The sequence below is a fragment of the Haliotis cracherodii genome, unplaced genomic scaffold (assembly GCF_022045235.1).
Source record: "Haliotis cracherodii isolate W230 unplaced genomic scaffold, xgHalCrac1.p SCAF_3, whole genome shotgun sequence".
NCBI lineage: Eukaryota > Metazoa > Mollusca > Gastropoda > Lepetellida > Haliotidae > Haliotis > Haliotis cracherodii.
In genome coordinates this window covers 72327531-72342920 of record NW_027266286.1, presented here as the reverse complement: position 1 = coordinate 72342920, position 15390 = coordinate 72327531, and the positions used below count along the sequence as shown (strand labels likewise).

General features: G+C 39.1%; 1 protein-coding gene across 2 annotated transcripts in view; it reads left to right on the top strand.

Moving 5' to 3' along the window:
* Nucleotides 1-15390, top strand: part of LOC139475969 (dynein axonemal heavy chain 1-like) — a 121073-nt gene that overhangs the window by 15314 nt on the left and 90369 nt on the right. For both annotated transcript variants that reach the window (XM_071259188.1, XM_071259187.1), the window contains exons 14-19: nt 352-545; nt 5780-6005; nt 6432-6551; nt 8052-8276; nt 8602-8757; nt 13986-14184. In XM_071259188.1, the coding sequence (XP_071115289.1) occupies nt 352-545; nt 5780-6005; nt 6432-6551; nt 8052-8276; nt 8602-8757; nt 13986-14184 (1120 nt within the window). The remainder of the gene's footprint in view (nt 1-351; nt 546-5779; nt 6006-6431; nt 6552-8051; nt 8277-8601; nt 8758-13985; nt 14185-15390) is intronic.

The following is a 15390-nucleotide window of genomic DNA, read 5'->3' as shown; positions in this document are numbered from 1 at the left end:
CCTGGGATAGTCTGCATCCAAGAAGAAGGTGCTAAGCCTGGCACCAAACGTGACTGAGCAGGTCCATACAAAATATGGACAAATTATACAGTTATACTTCTCAGGAGATGGTGTAGGCAAGTGGGTAAAGCATTAACTCAGCATACTGAAGTCCAGGTTTGATTCTCCACTCAGGTGCAATGTGTGAAGCCCATTGTTGATGTCCCAACTTAAAAAATATTGCTAGAAGCTGTGTAAAGATCAAGATTACCATTCTATGGGTACCCATTCACTTCTGAATGAACAGTAAAACTAAAGAGTTGTCCCCCTGTCAAGCAATCACCTGTGTTGTGACTGTGGCTGTTCTTCCAGTACATCCTTGAGGACATCTTCTGGTCTGGAACTCCGCTCCTGGAGTCTGTGGGGGAACACGAGCCCCCGGTGGAGGAGCTGCGAGATGCGATCTGTAACGCCATCCGCCAGGCGGTGATCCCCATGAAGGCGTACGCCCGGGAGTATGAGAAGTACCTAGAACTCATGAACCTGGACATCAACCTCTACATCAAGTGAGTTGGGGGCTGGGTTGGATACAGGTCTGTTGGGATGTGCTTGTACTGGAAACATCTCATAACTTGTTATCAACTGGTGAACTTTTATTACGAGTATTGTTTCTTTAATGGTGTTGAGGTTCATTGCCTGAGTTCTGATTCAATGTTTTCTTGATTGAACTTTGAGATTCTGGTTTATAAACCCAGTGACCATTGAACATTTTATTAGAGTTTTGGAGGAACAATAAGTCAAAGCCTTGTTTGTGTTTTGAGATTTAGCTGTCAATCATTATGATGATTATAGCAATTCAGTGGATTAATGGAAAGCTGGAACTCTTTTTGAAAGTTACATATTTCCAAGAAAGTTACATATTACATCTGACCAGTGAAGATCCGGGGTAGAAAAGATCTTCAGCAACCCATGCTTGCCATAACAGGCAACTATGCCTACTGACTTGGTTGATGCATGTTATCATATCCCAACTGCGTAGATCGATGCTCATGATATCAATCATTGGATTGTCTGGTCCAGACTTGATTATTTACTGCCGTAATATAGCTGTTGTATTGCTGAGTGCGACGTTAAACAGAATACAACAACAGCATATTACCTCTGGGGGTCAGGGGTGGCCCAGTCGTCTAACGCCAGAAACCTATGATCGTGGGTTCAAATCTCAGTTTACCTGGTTATGTTTCTAGGTTTGTCAGCACCATTCCTGTGCTCATGGGTTTCACCAGAGTGGTAAATGTCTGAGACTTGCATTAGGGATTTCCTCCCACATCAATCTGACATGCCATGATTTAACTGGAATACTGTTCATAGCAGCATGAACCCAACTCACTCAACCACATATATATACATGCTCTAGACAGCTAGAGTCAGTAAGTGGCAAGTATTGACAGTTAATATCGTATTGCAATACACAGTGATTGCCTGGTGATACATCGTAATATGTCATGAAAACATGGCGATTAATAAATATATGTTTAAATATTTATTTTCTGTAAATATAACTGAAGTACTTGAACTTTGTGTCTCTATTTGTTGTTTTATTTACTTATTCTGCAAGGATATATGCTGTGGTCTGCCTTTTGGGCCCTTGTTTACAGCATATAGTGTGCTCTATAAAATACACTAAAGAATATTACCTGTTTTCTTACTAATCTTTGTCTGAAAATCATAGTGTCCTTGAATTATGCAGTGCCTGTATGAGTTATATTTCATTCTGTAAAATTTTGTTTTATTTTACTTGAGTGAAATATTGGTTTGCTATATTCAGATCAATGTTGTATATTGTCCCTACCTACAAGATATAGTGGTGTGTCAGTCAGTTCATATTTGTGCTGTGTTCATGTTGGTTCCCTGATGTACAATGTGTGTTGTCGTACAATGCAACAAGGCAAATGAGGGAGCGTTTGAGGTGAGTGGCATCTTGTATAGTTCACAGAGTCCTTGACCTTCACCTTGTGAACCTTGTGACACACCTGTCAGCATCCAGCTGGTATAAACCAGTTCACTGCCGTCCTCAGTATGGTGTGATGTCACACATAAATAAAGCGTCTATCATTCATTGATAAACCATATAACCAGACTAATTACATTTGCCAATACTCTTGTACAATGATAGTCGCTGTCGCTGGTGTTATACTGGTGTTATGAAATGATAAGGAGAGTACTCAAAACCTACAGCTTTCCGTTATTAATATAAAATGTCATTTATCCTAGAATATGTTAGCTAATGGTGCTTTCAATTTTGGAATTATTTATGAATTATGTGTGCAATTTTTTAAAAATCCAGATTTTAACTATTTATTTTAAGATGTCATTATTCTTGATCCAAAGCTGGTTTTGTATGAAAATGTTCATGAAACACTTTGTGTATGATTCATTTATGTAAATTCTGATGTATTATGTTGACACAAATCCTGACAATTTGAACTTTATAAAGTGAAATACAAGAGAATGAGGGGTGAGGCCTTCCAGATACTCTTCTAGTCTGTCTGCATCTTCATCTTTGCATCATCAATTATTCTCCATCACTCAAATATTGCATACAGACTATTTTTATATGTTACAATTTGCAAACTCTCCAAGTATCCACCAGCACATTATGCATGACGAATATTCCAATTGACTTCACCAGCATGGCTCACAACTGCTTCTCATCACAGATTCCGTCAACTGTATTATACTGCTAGCTCCTCTACACTCATACACTGTACCGGTAGTTACTTGTGTTAGGAATGGGTTGGAAGTTCATCACCAATTGTCAGTGACCATTAGTGATGATTGATTTCTTCCAATCAATCAATCAATCATTGATTATGATAGTTACAAAAAATGTATATTTTTCAGGAAAGTTGAATTTTTTTTTCCCACAATTAATCATTGTGTTAATGTGTAATTATACACTGACATTAAATGAATTGGTGAACATTTAAGGCAAATATTTTGCTATCAAATTCATGTAACATTCGTCCATATAATGTAATCAAATATTCCTGATTATTGCATCAGTACAGGTTAACCAATCAATGGTCAATCATAGTCAATCATAGTCAATCATTGGAACATCACTATAGTAACTATGATGCTCAGACATCTTGCAGTGTTTGGGGATATGCTGTAGGTAGGGTTCAGATTTGCGAGCTATCTTGGTGCTACACCAGGTCCATATGTATAGGGCTTAGGTGACACTTTCCTTCATGGTTTACAGATTTTTGCTTCCTTGGCTCTATCAAATTGAAAATAAGAATAAATTGTTTAGCTCAAAAATTTTTATTTAGTTGGATTGAACTGTTTGAGTCAGATAGTTTAGTGGGAAAAGCTAAAGGGTAATTGTGTATAAAATGCTGAATGTTTAGTATTTCTACAGTACACAATGGTATTTGTAGAGTTGAAAGGTTGTAGTGGTCAAAGACTATATACAATGCATTTGATGAATAATTACTTTGGATGTTTACTTTGTTTCCTTAAATTAATTTTTATTATTTTTATTGTTGTTTAAAAAAAAGATGAAATGTTTGTAAATATATTTATTTCTGATTGCATCTTTTGCCTCCTATTGTTTTGGTCTGTAAATTTTTTTTAAAAATGTGTTGCCTGAAGATAGAAGTTCTCTGCACAGCAGTGGCACTGCCTGCCCCAGGAAGTACCTGTACTCCTATACTATAACATCCACTCATGACAGACACAGCACTACTGCTGTGTGGAGTCTGCCCGCCCTTGGAAGTACCTGTACTCCTATACTATAACATCCACTCATGACAGACACAGCACTACTGCTGTGTGGAGTCAGTCATTACAGGGCATGTGTCATAAACTAGTTACTCCTACCTGTACTCCTATAGTATAACATCGACTCATGACAGACATAGCACTACTGCTGTGTGGAGTCAGTCATTACAGGGCATGTGTCACAAACTAGTTACCCCTACCGGTACTCCTATACTATAACATCCACTCATGACAGACACAGCACTACTGCTGTGTGGAGTCAGTCATTACAGGGCATGTGTCACAAACTAGTTACTCCTACCTGTACTCCTATACTATAACATCGACTCATGACAGACATAGCACTACTGCTGTGTGGAGTCAGTCATTACAGGGCATGTGTCACAAACTAGTTACCCCTACCGGTACTCCTATACTATAACATCCACTCATGACAGACATAGCACCATGTGCGAAATACGCTGTAGTCGGAAAGCGCACGTTAAATCTTCTATATCAGTCAGTCACAAACTAGTTACCCCTACCGGTACTCCTATACTATAACATCCACTCATGACAGACATAGCACCCGTGTGCGAAATACGCTGTAGTCGGAAAGCGCACGTTAAATCTTCTATATCAGTCAGTCAGACATAGCACTACTGCTGTGTGGAGTCAGTCATTACAGGGCATGTGTCACAAACTAGTTAGGCAGAATGTCATTTCTTTATGGAATGTATAGTCATTATGTCAAGGCTGCATTAAAAGAATGAGATTTGGGATAGCGCTGTTTCAGCATATGGGACAGCATGTGGGCATTGGATCATGTTGATACTAAAGTATCATACTTTTGAGATAAGTGGAATGAAAATATGATTTAGTGTTCAATAAAATCACAATTTCAATTCACTTCTGAACCTATTAAAATGCATGATTCTCATGACATAATTCATTGTTCAACAAAACAATTTGTGATATTTAGTAGTTTGTGTTTTGAAATTAAGGCTCTTGAATCTGTCAGTCAAGAAGAACTGAATTTCTAGATTATGTGACTAAACAAGTTTTGTTTTCATATTTTGTTAATTTTTCCTAAAATACAAACTTTGATATGAGTAGTTGTATTGAGGTCAAAGATTGTGCCAGCAAGTGCTAATGATATTTAAGAATGTAAGGTATTACAGTGTTCCAAAGAAAGGAGGTTCTTATCGAATGTGGCACAACCCTATAAATATAATGTTGAAATTCAAGGATTAAGGACCCCTTTGATTCCAATACCATCACAGCAAACATCTAAGAACGCATTTGAAACACCCTTAATTTGAAACGTTTCATTTTAAAATACTCGTATTGACAGCATTATGTTTCTACCCAGGAAGGACATGTTGTAGCTGTTGTTGTTTCACCAGGTAGTGGTCCAAGTTAAGAATAAAAATCATGGGGTCCTTAACTCTGATGTTAACTCTGAGTAAGGATTTAGGGGTCCCTAGATTCAATTACTAAGGGGAAAACCTCATGCCCTATGCCACATGCCATGTTTTGATATTGAATCAGTGATTAAGAGCCTATGCTGGTTGGTATCATATTACATGGTTTGATATAAGGTAAGTGAAATGCACTTAAGCTAAAGGTTGTCACTAGCTTGTAATTTGTGTGTAAAAAGTCGTACTAAAACACGCTGTTTGAAGGGGGCGTGGCATAAATGTAAATGTCCGATTGGGATTTTAAATTTTCTGGACCCCTGCTCTAGGGTCAACACATTCATACTGCACAATTAGAAATTGGCACTAGTCCTATAGTCCTTGCCAAACTGCCTAATAGTTAAGGTATCATAAGGACCAGTAGAAATTAGCTGTTTTTAAAGGTTTTGCTATATGTTACCATTATAAGGACTAGTGGACTAAAAATGTTAGTTTTTCATAGATTGTTGTTCATAGATAGGACATCACCTTCAGTCATAGGACCAGCACCTCAATACTGAAGTGCATGGTCAGTGCTGTGAACAATGTTTAATCATCAACATTGTGACTGGTTCCAGGACATACGAGGGTGAAGGTCATACAGCAGCAGAGGTCAAGAAAGAGGTTGAAATGCACCTACAGGAGAAGGAAATACTTGAACAGGCATTGCCAAGCAACATTATCATTGGACCATTCTGGGTGAACACTGAGAATGTTCGGCAGGCGCTGTCCAAGAAGAGGAAGAACCTGAGTAACGCTGTCCTGGAACTCCTTGCAAGACAGCTCCGGAAACAGGCAGATGATGTGAGTTGACACAGGGCACCTCTGAGAGATGATGGCATTAGGAGTCTGACCATTTGCTCTCCTTGTGGGAGGATGCATGGTATTTGTTTGAAAAATTAGTTTGTTCCTGAAATTATTGGAAGGAATATTTTGCCTCAGGTTTTACCTCCAACCCACAAAAAAATGTTTTAAAAAATGGATGTCCTGAAAAGCTTTCAATGGCCAAATATTCTGACTCTTTAAAAAAGTCCCAGCTTCTTGTCTTCGTCAGTTGCATCAAGCAGGGAGCATTCATAAATCTTGACAATAATAAATTTTCACTCAGTGACATTATTTGTTCGTATGGTTTTAGAGTGCCTGTTTTTGGCAGCTGTTGTAAGGCTTATGAGTTGTTCATATTCTGAACTAACGATAATGTTGATGTTCTGAACCTCTGTTGGTGTTCAGGCTTGTGAGGAGTTCAAGGCATTCAGTCGCAAGCTGTATGAGAAGCCAAACTGCATCGAGGAACTGTCTGAGATGAAGGAGTGGATGAAGGCCATCCCAGACAAGCTGAAGGAACATCAGGTAAGTCTACAAACTTCTACCTTCAGCTACAGGTATCACTAAAATGTTCAGTATTCCAATAACAATGTAGAATCAATTCTACAGTTTCAATAACCCTCAAGTATCAACCACCATGAATCTTTGTAGCCAGTTGGGATTCCAGGGAAGAATAGATCCTCAGTAACACATGCTTGTGTTTAGAGCAGGGGTCCGGAAACCGTCATATGCGCCGGACATGTCCGATTGGGAATCTCAAATGTCCGGTCTAAAATATTGCTTACCGGACATTTAAATTTTTCTGTCCGGACATTTTAAAAAGTATTGTCCGGACATTCTTAAATTTTGACCGGACATGATCAACAGTTAGGACTGAGCAATTTCTGTCTGCAGTTGTAACACAATGAAGATTATCTACACTGACAAGCTTTGTTTGTTTTGATTGCTGTAAATACATCGTACCTAGAATGATAGTCCAATCGGTCAATCACTGTAATAGGCAATAAACTGAGTTGACACTGATTAATCGAGGATTTATTACTGAGAACATCTTGTTAATTTGAGTAAAATGTATTTACAACTGTACATAAATACCTTGCATCATCGATGTACCTCATTATCCTCACAATGCTACGATACGTAACCTCAGTCAAGAAGCGAAAGCGTGACGACAGCCAGTCGACCGATGCAGATCAGTCGAGCGGATCTGCCAAACCCTCAAAGTCTGAATGATCATTTTGTAAGTCGTGGCTAACGACTTTCACTTGGTTGACATACAACGAGGATTTGCAGATTTTATTGTTTTCAGTAGCTAGTCGTATATTGAATCTTGATTGACCGCCATTTTGCTTTCTGTGACGATCGATAACAAAAAAATTTATGGTCAATAATTAAGTACAGATGAAAAAGTATTCAAATAACTACTGCTATCAACGATAGTTTAGGATTTAGGATTATATTATCTGTCTTGTTTTAAATAATCTTTAGTTTAAAAAAACAAACTTTTCCCGTGAGGTCACGTGATAACCAAATATGGGATAATAGTCTTGTTACAACGCGTACACTCTAGCAGACTCATGAATATTAATTAGACCGTTCACAACGTTGACAGATCGTTATTATAACAGAAACAAACGAATGTTTTCCATATATATCTAAAATGATATTATTTGTTATTAATTGTCCGGTGATTTAAACAATTTAAATTGAAACAATTCATAATTCATCATATTATGAATACGTAACAACTTGTAATTTGTGTGTAAAAAGTCGTACTAAAACACGCTGTTTGAAGGGGGCGTGGCATAAATGTAAATGTCCGATTGGGATTTTAAATTTTCCGGACCCCTGGTTTAGAGCCACCTAATGAGGATTGAGTGGTCAAAATGGTGTACCCCAGTGGTATGGATAATTGTTTGTTTGCAATCACAGGCCTGCCTGGCCTCCATCAATGTGATAACTGGAATATTGTTGACTGCAGTGTAAAACAACACTCTCTCACTCAGGAAAGTATGTATGTTGTAGGAACTGATAGACAAGGCCATGACAGACTATGAGCTGATAGAGGAGTTCTACTACAACCTGTCCACGGATGACTTCAATGCTAAGTGGACTGCCATCGGTTGGCCTCACAAGATCGAGCATCAGATGGAGCAGACCAATCAACAACTGGATGAGGATGAAGAGAGATTCCGCAAGCTGCAATCATCTGACCAAACAAACTTTGAAGACCGGCTTGATACCCTGCAGGTGTGGCTCCGGATGGTCAAAGATTTGATACTGGAAGATCTACTTGAGTTGATTTTGTTATATCCCTACAAATGGTTTTGAGGTATTATTTGGCTAATTACACAAGGACGTCATTTTGCTGACCAGATCTCCTAGGTTTCTGGCCTATAAATTCTGAAAAATTATACCCAGAATTTCTACTTTCTTTTTGGTGGAACCGTTTCTTACTCTCATAACAGGAAGCTCAAAACTAATGGAAGTTGATTTTGATGTCCATTGGTTGTATGTTGGTTGGTTGTAGCTGGCCGACGTCAGGTAGTAATCTCTAGTATGTGGGTTGTTCCAGATGGTAGTAGCTGGCATGGCTGCCCACACAGACATCTCCAAGGCTCATGAGATCGCCAATGATGTCCGCAGGGTCCACAAGCAACTGAAGGAAGCTCAGACTCTGGCCCAGACCTACAACACCAGAGAGAGACTGTTTGGGATGCCTGTTTCCAATGTGAGTCTCTATACAACAGGCAGACGGCTGGCCTGGTTCAAGCTGGTGTGCAAGGCTCTGTCTTGAGTGTTTACTGTCACTGGGTTTTTGTTCACAGCTCCACCAACAAGATGCCTCTTGTGTTTGTGTGTGCGCTTTAGATATTGCGTTGATCAATCTTGTTGCAGGTTTTCTCTGAAGTGTCAAGCGGCACATCTTCTATCCACAATTTTTCTCCATTTCAGCTGTGTCCTCACCTGGTCACTGTTTACTCATGTTTCTATATTTGTTTTTGCTGCCACATTTGTAGAGACCAAGACCCTTTAAGAAAATTGTAAGGACCCAGATTTGTCTCTGCATCCTATTTACTATAGGCAACTGAAGTAGCAGACACTTGCTTGTTCGTGGAGAATGCTGACTTGCATGATCACAGATTGTCACAGATGGAATGTCACATGGCCACAGTTGCTTTCACAGATTTAAGAAATATGCATTGATCTGCTTTATACTACCTTGTTTCAATGGACTTTATGCTATCTCAATGGATATCACACTGTCAGTGGACACTTTACTGTCCTAGTGGAAGTTATGCTACCTCATTTGACCTGTTACTGCCTAAGTGGACATTATGCCATCTTAGTGGACATTAAACTACCTCAATGAACAATACACTACTTTACTGAATATTATCTTATTGGATGTTATACTTCTCAGTGGACTTTATACTACCACAGTGGACACTATTCAACCTCAGTGGACATTTTACTATCTTAGTAGACATTGTGCTACCTCAGTGGACATTTACTATCTTAGTAGACATTATACTACCTCAGTGGACATTTTATAATCTTAGTAGACATTATGCAATCTTGGTGGACATTTTAATATCTTAGTGGACATTACGTATTACAGTGGACATTCTGCTATCTTTGTGGACACTACACTTTCTGAGTGGACGTTATATTGTCTTAATGGACATCGTATTATCTAAAGGGACATTAAACTAACTGAGTATAGAAGTTCTGCAGGTACAAGCTCCGTCTTCCAGCTGTGTAAAATGGCTTCAGCGTCCTTGTACAAGGTTGTTGATCTATCCTACTACCATAACAAACCCTACCTCGACTGTCACTGCATGTTACTACACTCTAGCACACAGAGCCCACTGCATATACTGCTGCTGTTTGTACGGCTGTATATACACAATCTTCCTGTGTGTATCACTGTACCTATGTATCACTTGTATCACTGTCTGCTTTGCATCCATGGTACACATGTAGCCAGTGCAATATGATATGCACATATTAACAATGTGGACGTGTTTTCATGTCTGAAAATATTTCTACATTTGTGAAAGGTCATGGTTGCACTTAGTATAACAGTGAATTAATTATAGATATTAAAATGTAATATATCTGTAGCATTTAAATAATATTTTTATTAGATGTTATATATGTCGTATATCTGTAGCATTTAAATAATATCTTTTTTTCACAAACTGTTACTCATCCACAAGAAGTCTAGAACACTCCCACTGTGATATTGCTTGAATATTGCTAAAAGCGATGTAAAACCATACTCACTCACTCTAGGAACACAAGGGGGCAGTGGGGTAGCCTAGTGGTTGAAGTGTTCGCTTGTCATGACGAAGACTCAGGTTCAATTTCCCCACAATGGTACACTGTGTGAAGCCCATTTATGGTGTCCCCTGCAGTGATATTGCTGGCATATTGCTAAAAGCCATACTCACTCACTCACTCACTCATGGAACACAGGCAATGTATTGATGACTTAGGAAACTTGCCAGTGCAGGGACAATCAGGGATACACTTGTTCCTTATAGAAAGTCATCCCTAAGGTATGGGGATTCTGGCTGAGATTTGGTCACCAGTACTATACTTGTCATAAGTGGCGACTTAAGGATCGGGTGGTCAGGCTTGGTGATGTGGTTAATAGCTTGTCACCATACCCCAATGGTATGGATCACTGTACACAAGGTCAATCACTGGTTTGCCAAGACGTGATAATTCACAAGTCTCTATCATATTTCTGAGTGAGGCATTAAACAGCCAACAAAAAATCAAGTGCCATCTACTTTTGTTCCTATCCAGTGCTGCATGGCTCTCACTGGCTTCACAATACTTCACAATACTTCACAATACTTCACAATACTTCACAGAGACATGACTTCTAGTCCCACACTTTAATCTTGTAACAGCACATACTTTCACGTACATCTTCATTGTTCTCAACTTTCAGAAAACCAGATTAGAAATCTCACATTGTGCTTCTTATTCACATTTAACCTTAATTACAACTGAAAAACGTACATGATCTGAATAATAATATACACATTCTGAGGTATTAACAACAAATGCAGTTACCCAGATGTAAATAGAATTTAGAGAGAAGAAGCTAGCTGGATCTGGGTACTAATCATAGTGTACGTAGCTGTCCTTGTGTGTGCATGGTCGTCAAGTCAACATTATCATCAGGGGTGTGGATATCATCAAATTGTCACTTGGCTTTGGGCATGAGACTGTCACAATTTTTACTTGTTCAAAATTAAAAGCTGTGTCTCACATTTCAAAGGCACAAAATGTTCAGACTGGATATTGCACTATGTGGCCAGTTGTGTAAAACCGAGATTTACACTGCAGGTGTCCAGTTGCTTTTTGAATCCCAAATCAGATTTTCCAACAAATCGCACTGCTTGATTATAAGTGAGAAATGCTAAATACTGCCATTCACATGCAAGTTTCTGATGATACAGGCTAACAGGAGATGGACAACTGAAATGTGTTATTCTGGTCTAAATATCAGTTTGTAGATATTTAGGTAATGAATTTTAGTCTCTAGAGGAATTTTAACTTTTCCACTGACGACTGAAATGTTCAAACGTTCCTGTACTTCTCTGGCTCCTGGCACCTGGCACCTGGCTCCAGCTCCAGGCTCCAGGCTCCAGACTCCAGACTCACTGCTGTTTGTATGCTTTCACTCTGCTCTCTTTCAGTATGTATTGTATGTACATATGTGGCAAATATCGTATGCATGTTTTCTGTTTAATGCATTTGTACAAAATTCTTCCTTGAAACAATACATCTGAAACTTAAACCTAAATGAAATCTGAAAATACTGTGATCCCCTCCTAAACTGTCATCTCACAGTTCACAACCAGCAAAGCAAGCTAACCCAAATATACCAAGTCTCCATTATAATCAGTACTGTTTGGGCCGTATCATTGTACAGTTACCAGCAGCGCCAGCATACCAAGTCTCAGTTTCAATGTTTATATGTATACATAAAACATTCCTCCGAGGTTTTGGTTGAAGATGTATAACTGTTGGCAAGGGAAAAGTCTTTTCCTGAGCTTAAGGTATAGTGAAACAGTACAGTGTGTTGCGGTAAAAGGAATTCAATTAAAGCATGCAAGAGAAAAAACGTGCAGCATGGACCAGCTGGAGTCATGACATGTTAAATTGAACAATTGAAATGTAAAACCTCAAAGTAGGTTTAAAACTGACCCATTTCAAAGCCTAGTTTTGGAAGATGAGCTGGTTACAAGGTTGACCCGAGGTTGTCAGGAACCTGATGCAGTGTAGGGTAACTTGGTCTTAGGTTTATAAAGGTATATCTAGGCTCTATCACTGTAAAAGTACCAGTGGTCCAAACTTGATGATACACAGACTGGCCTCATATAGCCGGAATATTCCTGAGTTTGGCACCAAACAGGATACAGAACAAATGAGATATTTTAGTGTTGTGATTCAGATGGATGTTTCCTGGAAGGAAAGCTATGTCACAGACCTACTAAATACCCATCACACTGGGATCTGTTAGTTTCAGTGCATTTAAGACAGCTGATCTAGTTTTTTATTTATCTTCTGCTTGATCACTTGTATTTAAGCATTTAGTATAGATGTTGACTTACATTTTAAGCACCAGTTTTGTATATGCATCTTGAAGCAACCATTGACGTTATCTAAATATTGAGCATGCACTTGTTCACAATTTTTTATTTTTTTATTCATTGACATGATTAGGTCATAATTATTTTCTGTTGAATCAAGATGAATATGTTTTTATTTCTAGCTGAACAGACCTGTCAGATTTATATGTTTAGTGTTAGAGAAGAAAAATGTTTAGTATTCTAAGTGACATTATTAAAGAAAAACATTCCAAGAAAGGATCCGTGTGGGTATTCCAGAGCAGAATAGGTTCTGATGAGGGTGCAGTTGGCTGTTCAGAGTTGTGTCCCTTGGGCATGCCAGAAACCTATGATTATGGGTTCACCCCAATAATAATAATAATAACTGTCCGACCCTACATGTGCTTGTGGATTTCACCAAAGAGGTAAACGTCTGAGACCTACATCGCTTCTGGTTTTCCACCCACATCAAGATGACAAGCTTCAATATCTGGAATACTGATCACTGATGATGGTGTGGTCGTCTCAGTGACTGTTTCATCGTTTCCCAGTGGTGTTTGTTGCTGCTCATGCTATCAACCACTGCTTTGCTGGGCCCAACTTGCGTCTATGTACAGGTCACTGGGATACGGTTGGATATTGCAGGGTGTGACATAAAACCACATTGAAAAAGATTTTTCTATTTTTCCATGACACTAAAATGCTGCTAGACAGGTCTGTACAGTAGAATGTCATTGTTTATTATAGATGTGTGCTGTAGTTCTGTGCTGTAGTTGTTACATAGATGTCCAAGCTTTTCAAGCCTGTGCAAGACTTCACAAGGGCACACACCTTGCCCTATCAATACATGACTACCCAGTTCTAGATCTGACTTCATTAGTTTGACAAAATGTTCCTGTATTTGGAAAAGACTAAAAACTAATTTCAATAATGAAAAAAACCTTCAAAGTTGATCAATGTGGGAAAGGAAAAAAACAATGTAAAAATACTTCATTTTTTCTTAATTTCACCCCATCAACAATACTTTTATGACATTATTTAAATGACTCCTTTAAAAGTACTCCTATATTTCATTTTTCTGAATTAAAAATCAAGTATAGAGAAAATGGTAGATGATTTGAAAAGGCAAGTGGTGTACTCTTATCAACACTGTATTCGAGTAGGATCTCCTTACACCATTGTTCATCCTTATTATTAAAGACGGCAATGCTGGAAGGTGAGATACTGTGATACAGGGTCGTATATATCATACCCCTATGTGCTGTTTAGTCCTCATAAGCCTAGTGTGCTTCCTGCACGTTACGAGGTATGTTTGTTATTCTAGTACGACAAGCTGACAAAGCTTGTCAGGGACTTTGATCCATTCCGCAATTTGTGGATCACCGTGTCCGACTGGCAACGATGGAATGACAGCTGGAACAACGACCCTCTCACTTCCATAAACGCTGAAGATGTGGAGAAAAATGTTAACGAGGCATACAAGACCATGCACAAATCGGTGAAGATCTTCCAAGATATTCCAGGTACATATATACTATATATGGCACAATTTTTTCAATATTTCTCCAGTGTCAATATTTTAGAAGACTTTGTTGCCATTATGCCAAAGAAATCTCTACATTTACTTTTTTGTTTCAGGATGTATTTGATCATATGTTTTTTAAATGGTATTAGATAGATTTAATATGATTTTTATAATATGTCTGTATGTAGGGATTAGGAAAATAGTCTCTAGTCAATATGATGCATGAAGAAAACTAGTTATATATGTAGATTAAAAGAAAGTTTTAATTTCAGCTTCACACGAACCAAATTTATGCTTTTTAGTGGATTTCAGATAGTATTATTGGTTTGAAATGAGATTTTGTTGTGTTTGTATGCCATATCATCACATTAAACAACTAATTTTACCACTCGGCTGCTCAGATGAGGACCCTGACAGCGACAGTGACAGCGACAGTGATGAGCCCAGTCACCTGTCATCTGTCATATTCACTCTGTCGCCACATTGCAAGTTATACATTATCAGTGGCTGTGATGTCGTGATTCACGCCCATCTGCTGCCACAGGGCACGCGTGCGGCTGTCCAACAACACAGCAACAACAACACAACCCCTGTGATATGCACATCCCACAACAACACAGCCAACTCCCACAGGTTGTCCCCCAACTGATCAACACAACCCCTGTGACATGCACATCCCACAACAACACAGCCAACTCCCACAGGTTGTCCACCAACTGATCAACACAACCCCTGTGACATGCACATCCCACAACAACACAGCCAACTCCCATAGGTTGTCCACCAACTGATCAACACAACCCCTGTGATATGCACATCCCACAACAACACAGCCAACTCCCATACGTTGTCCACCAACTGATCAACACAACCCCTGTGACATGCACATCCCACAACAACACAGCCAACTCCCATACGTTGTCCACCAACTGATCAACACAACCCCTGTGACATGCACATCCCACAACAACACAGCCAACTCCCATAGGTTGTCCACCAACTGATCATCACAACCCCTGTGACATGCACATCCCACAACAACACAGCCAACTCCCATACGTTGTCCACCAACTGATCAACATAACCCCTGTGACTTGCACATCCCACAACAACACAGCCAACTCCCACAGGTTGTCCACCAACTGATCAACACAACCCCTGTAGGATTGCACATCGTCGGGTATTAGAGGATGATATCACAACC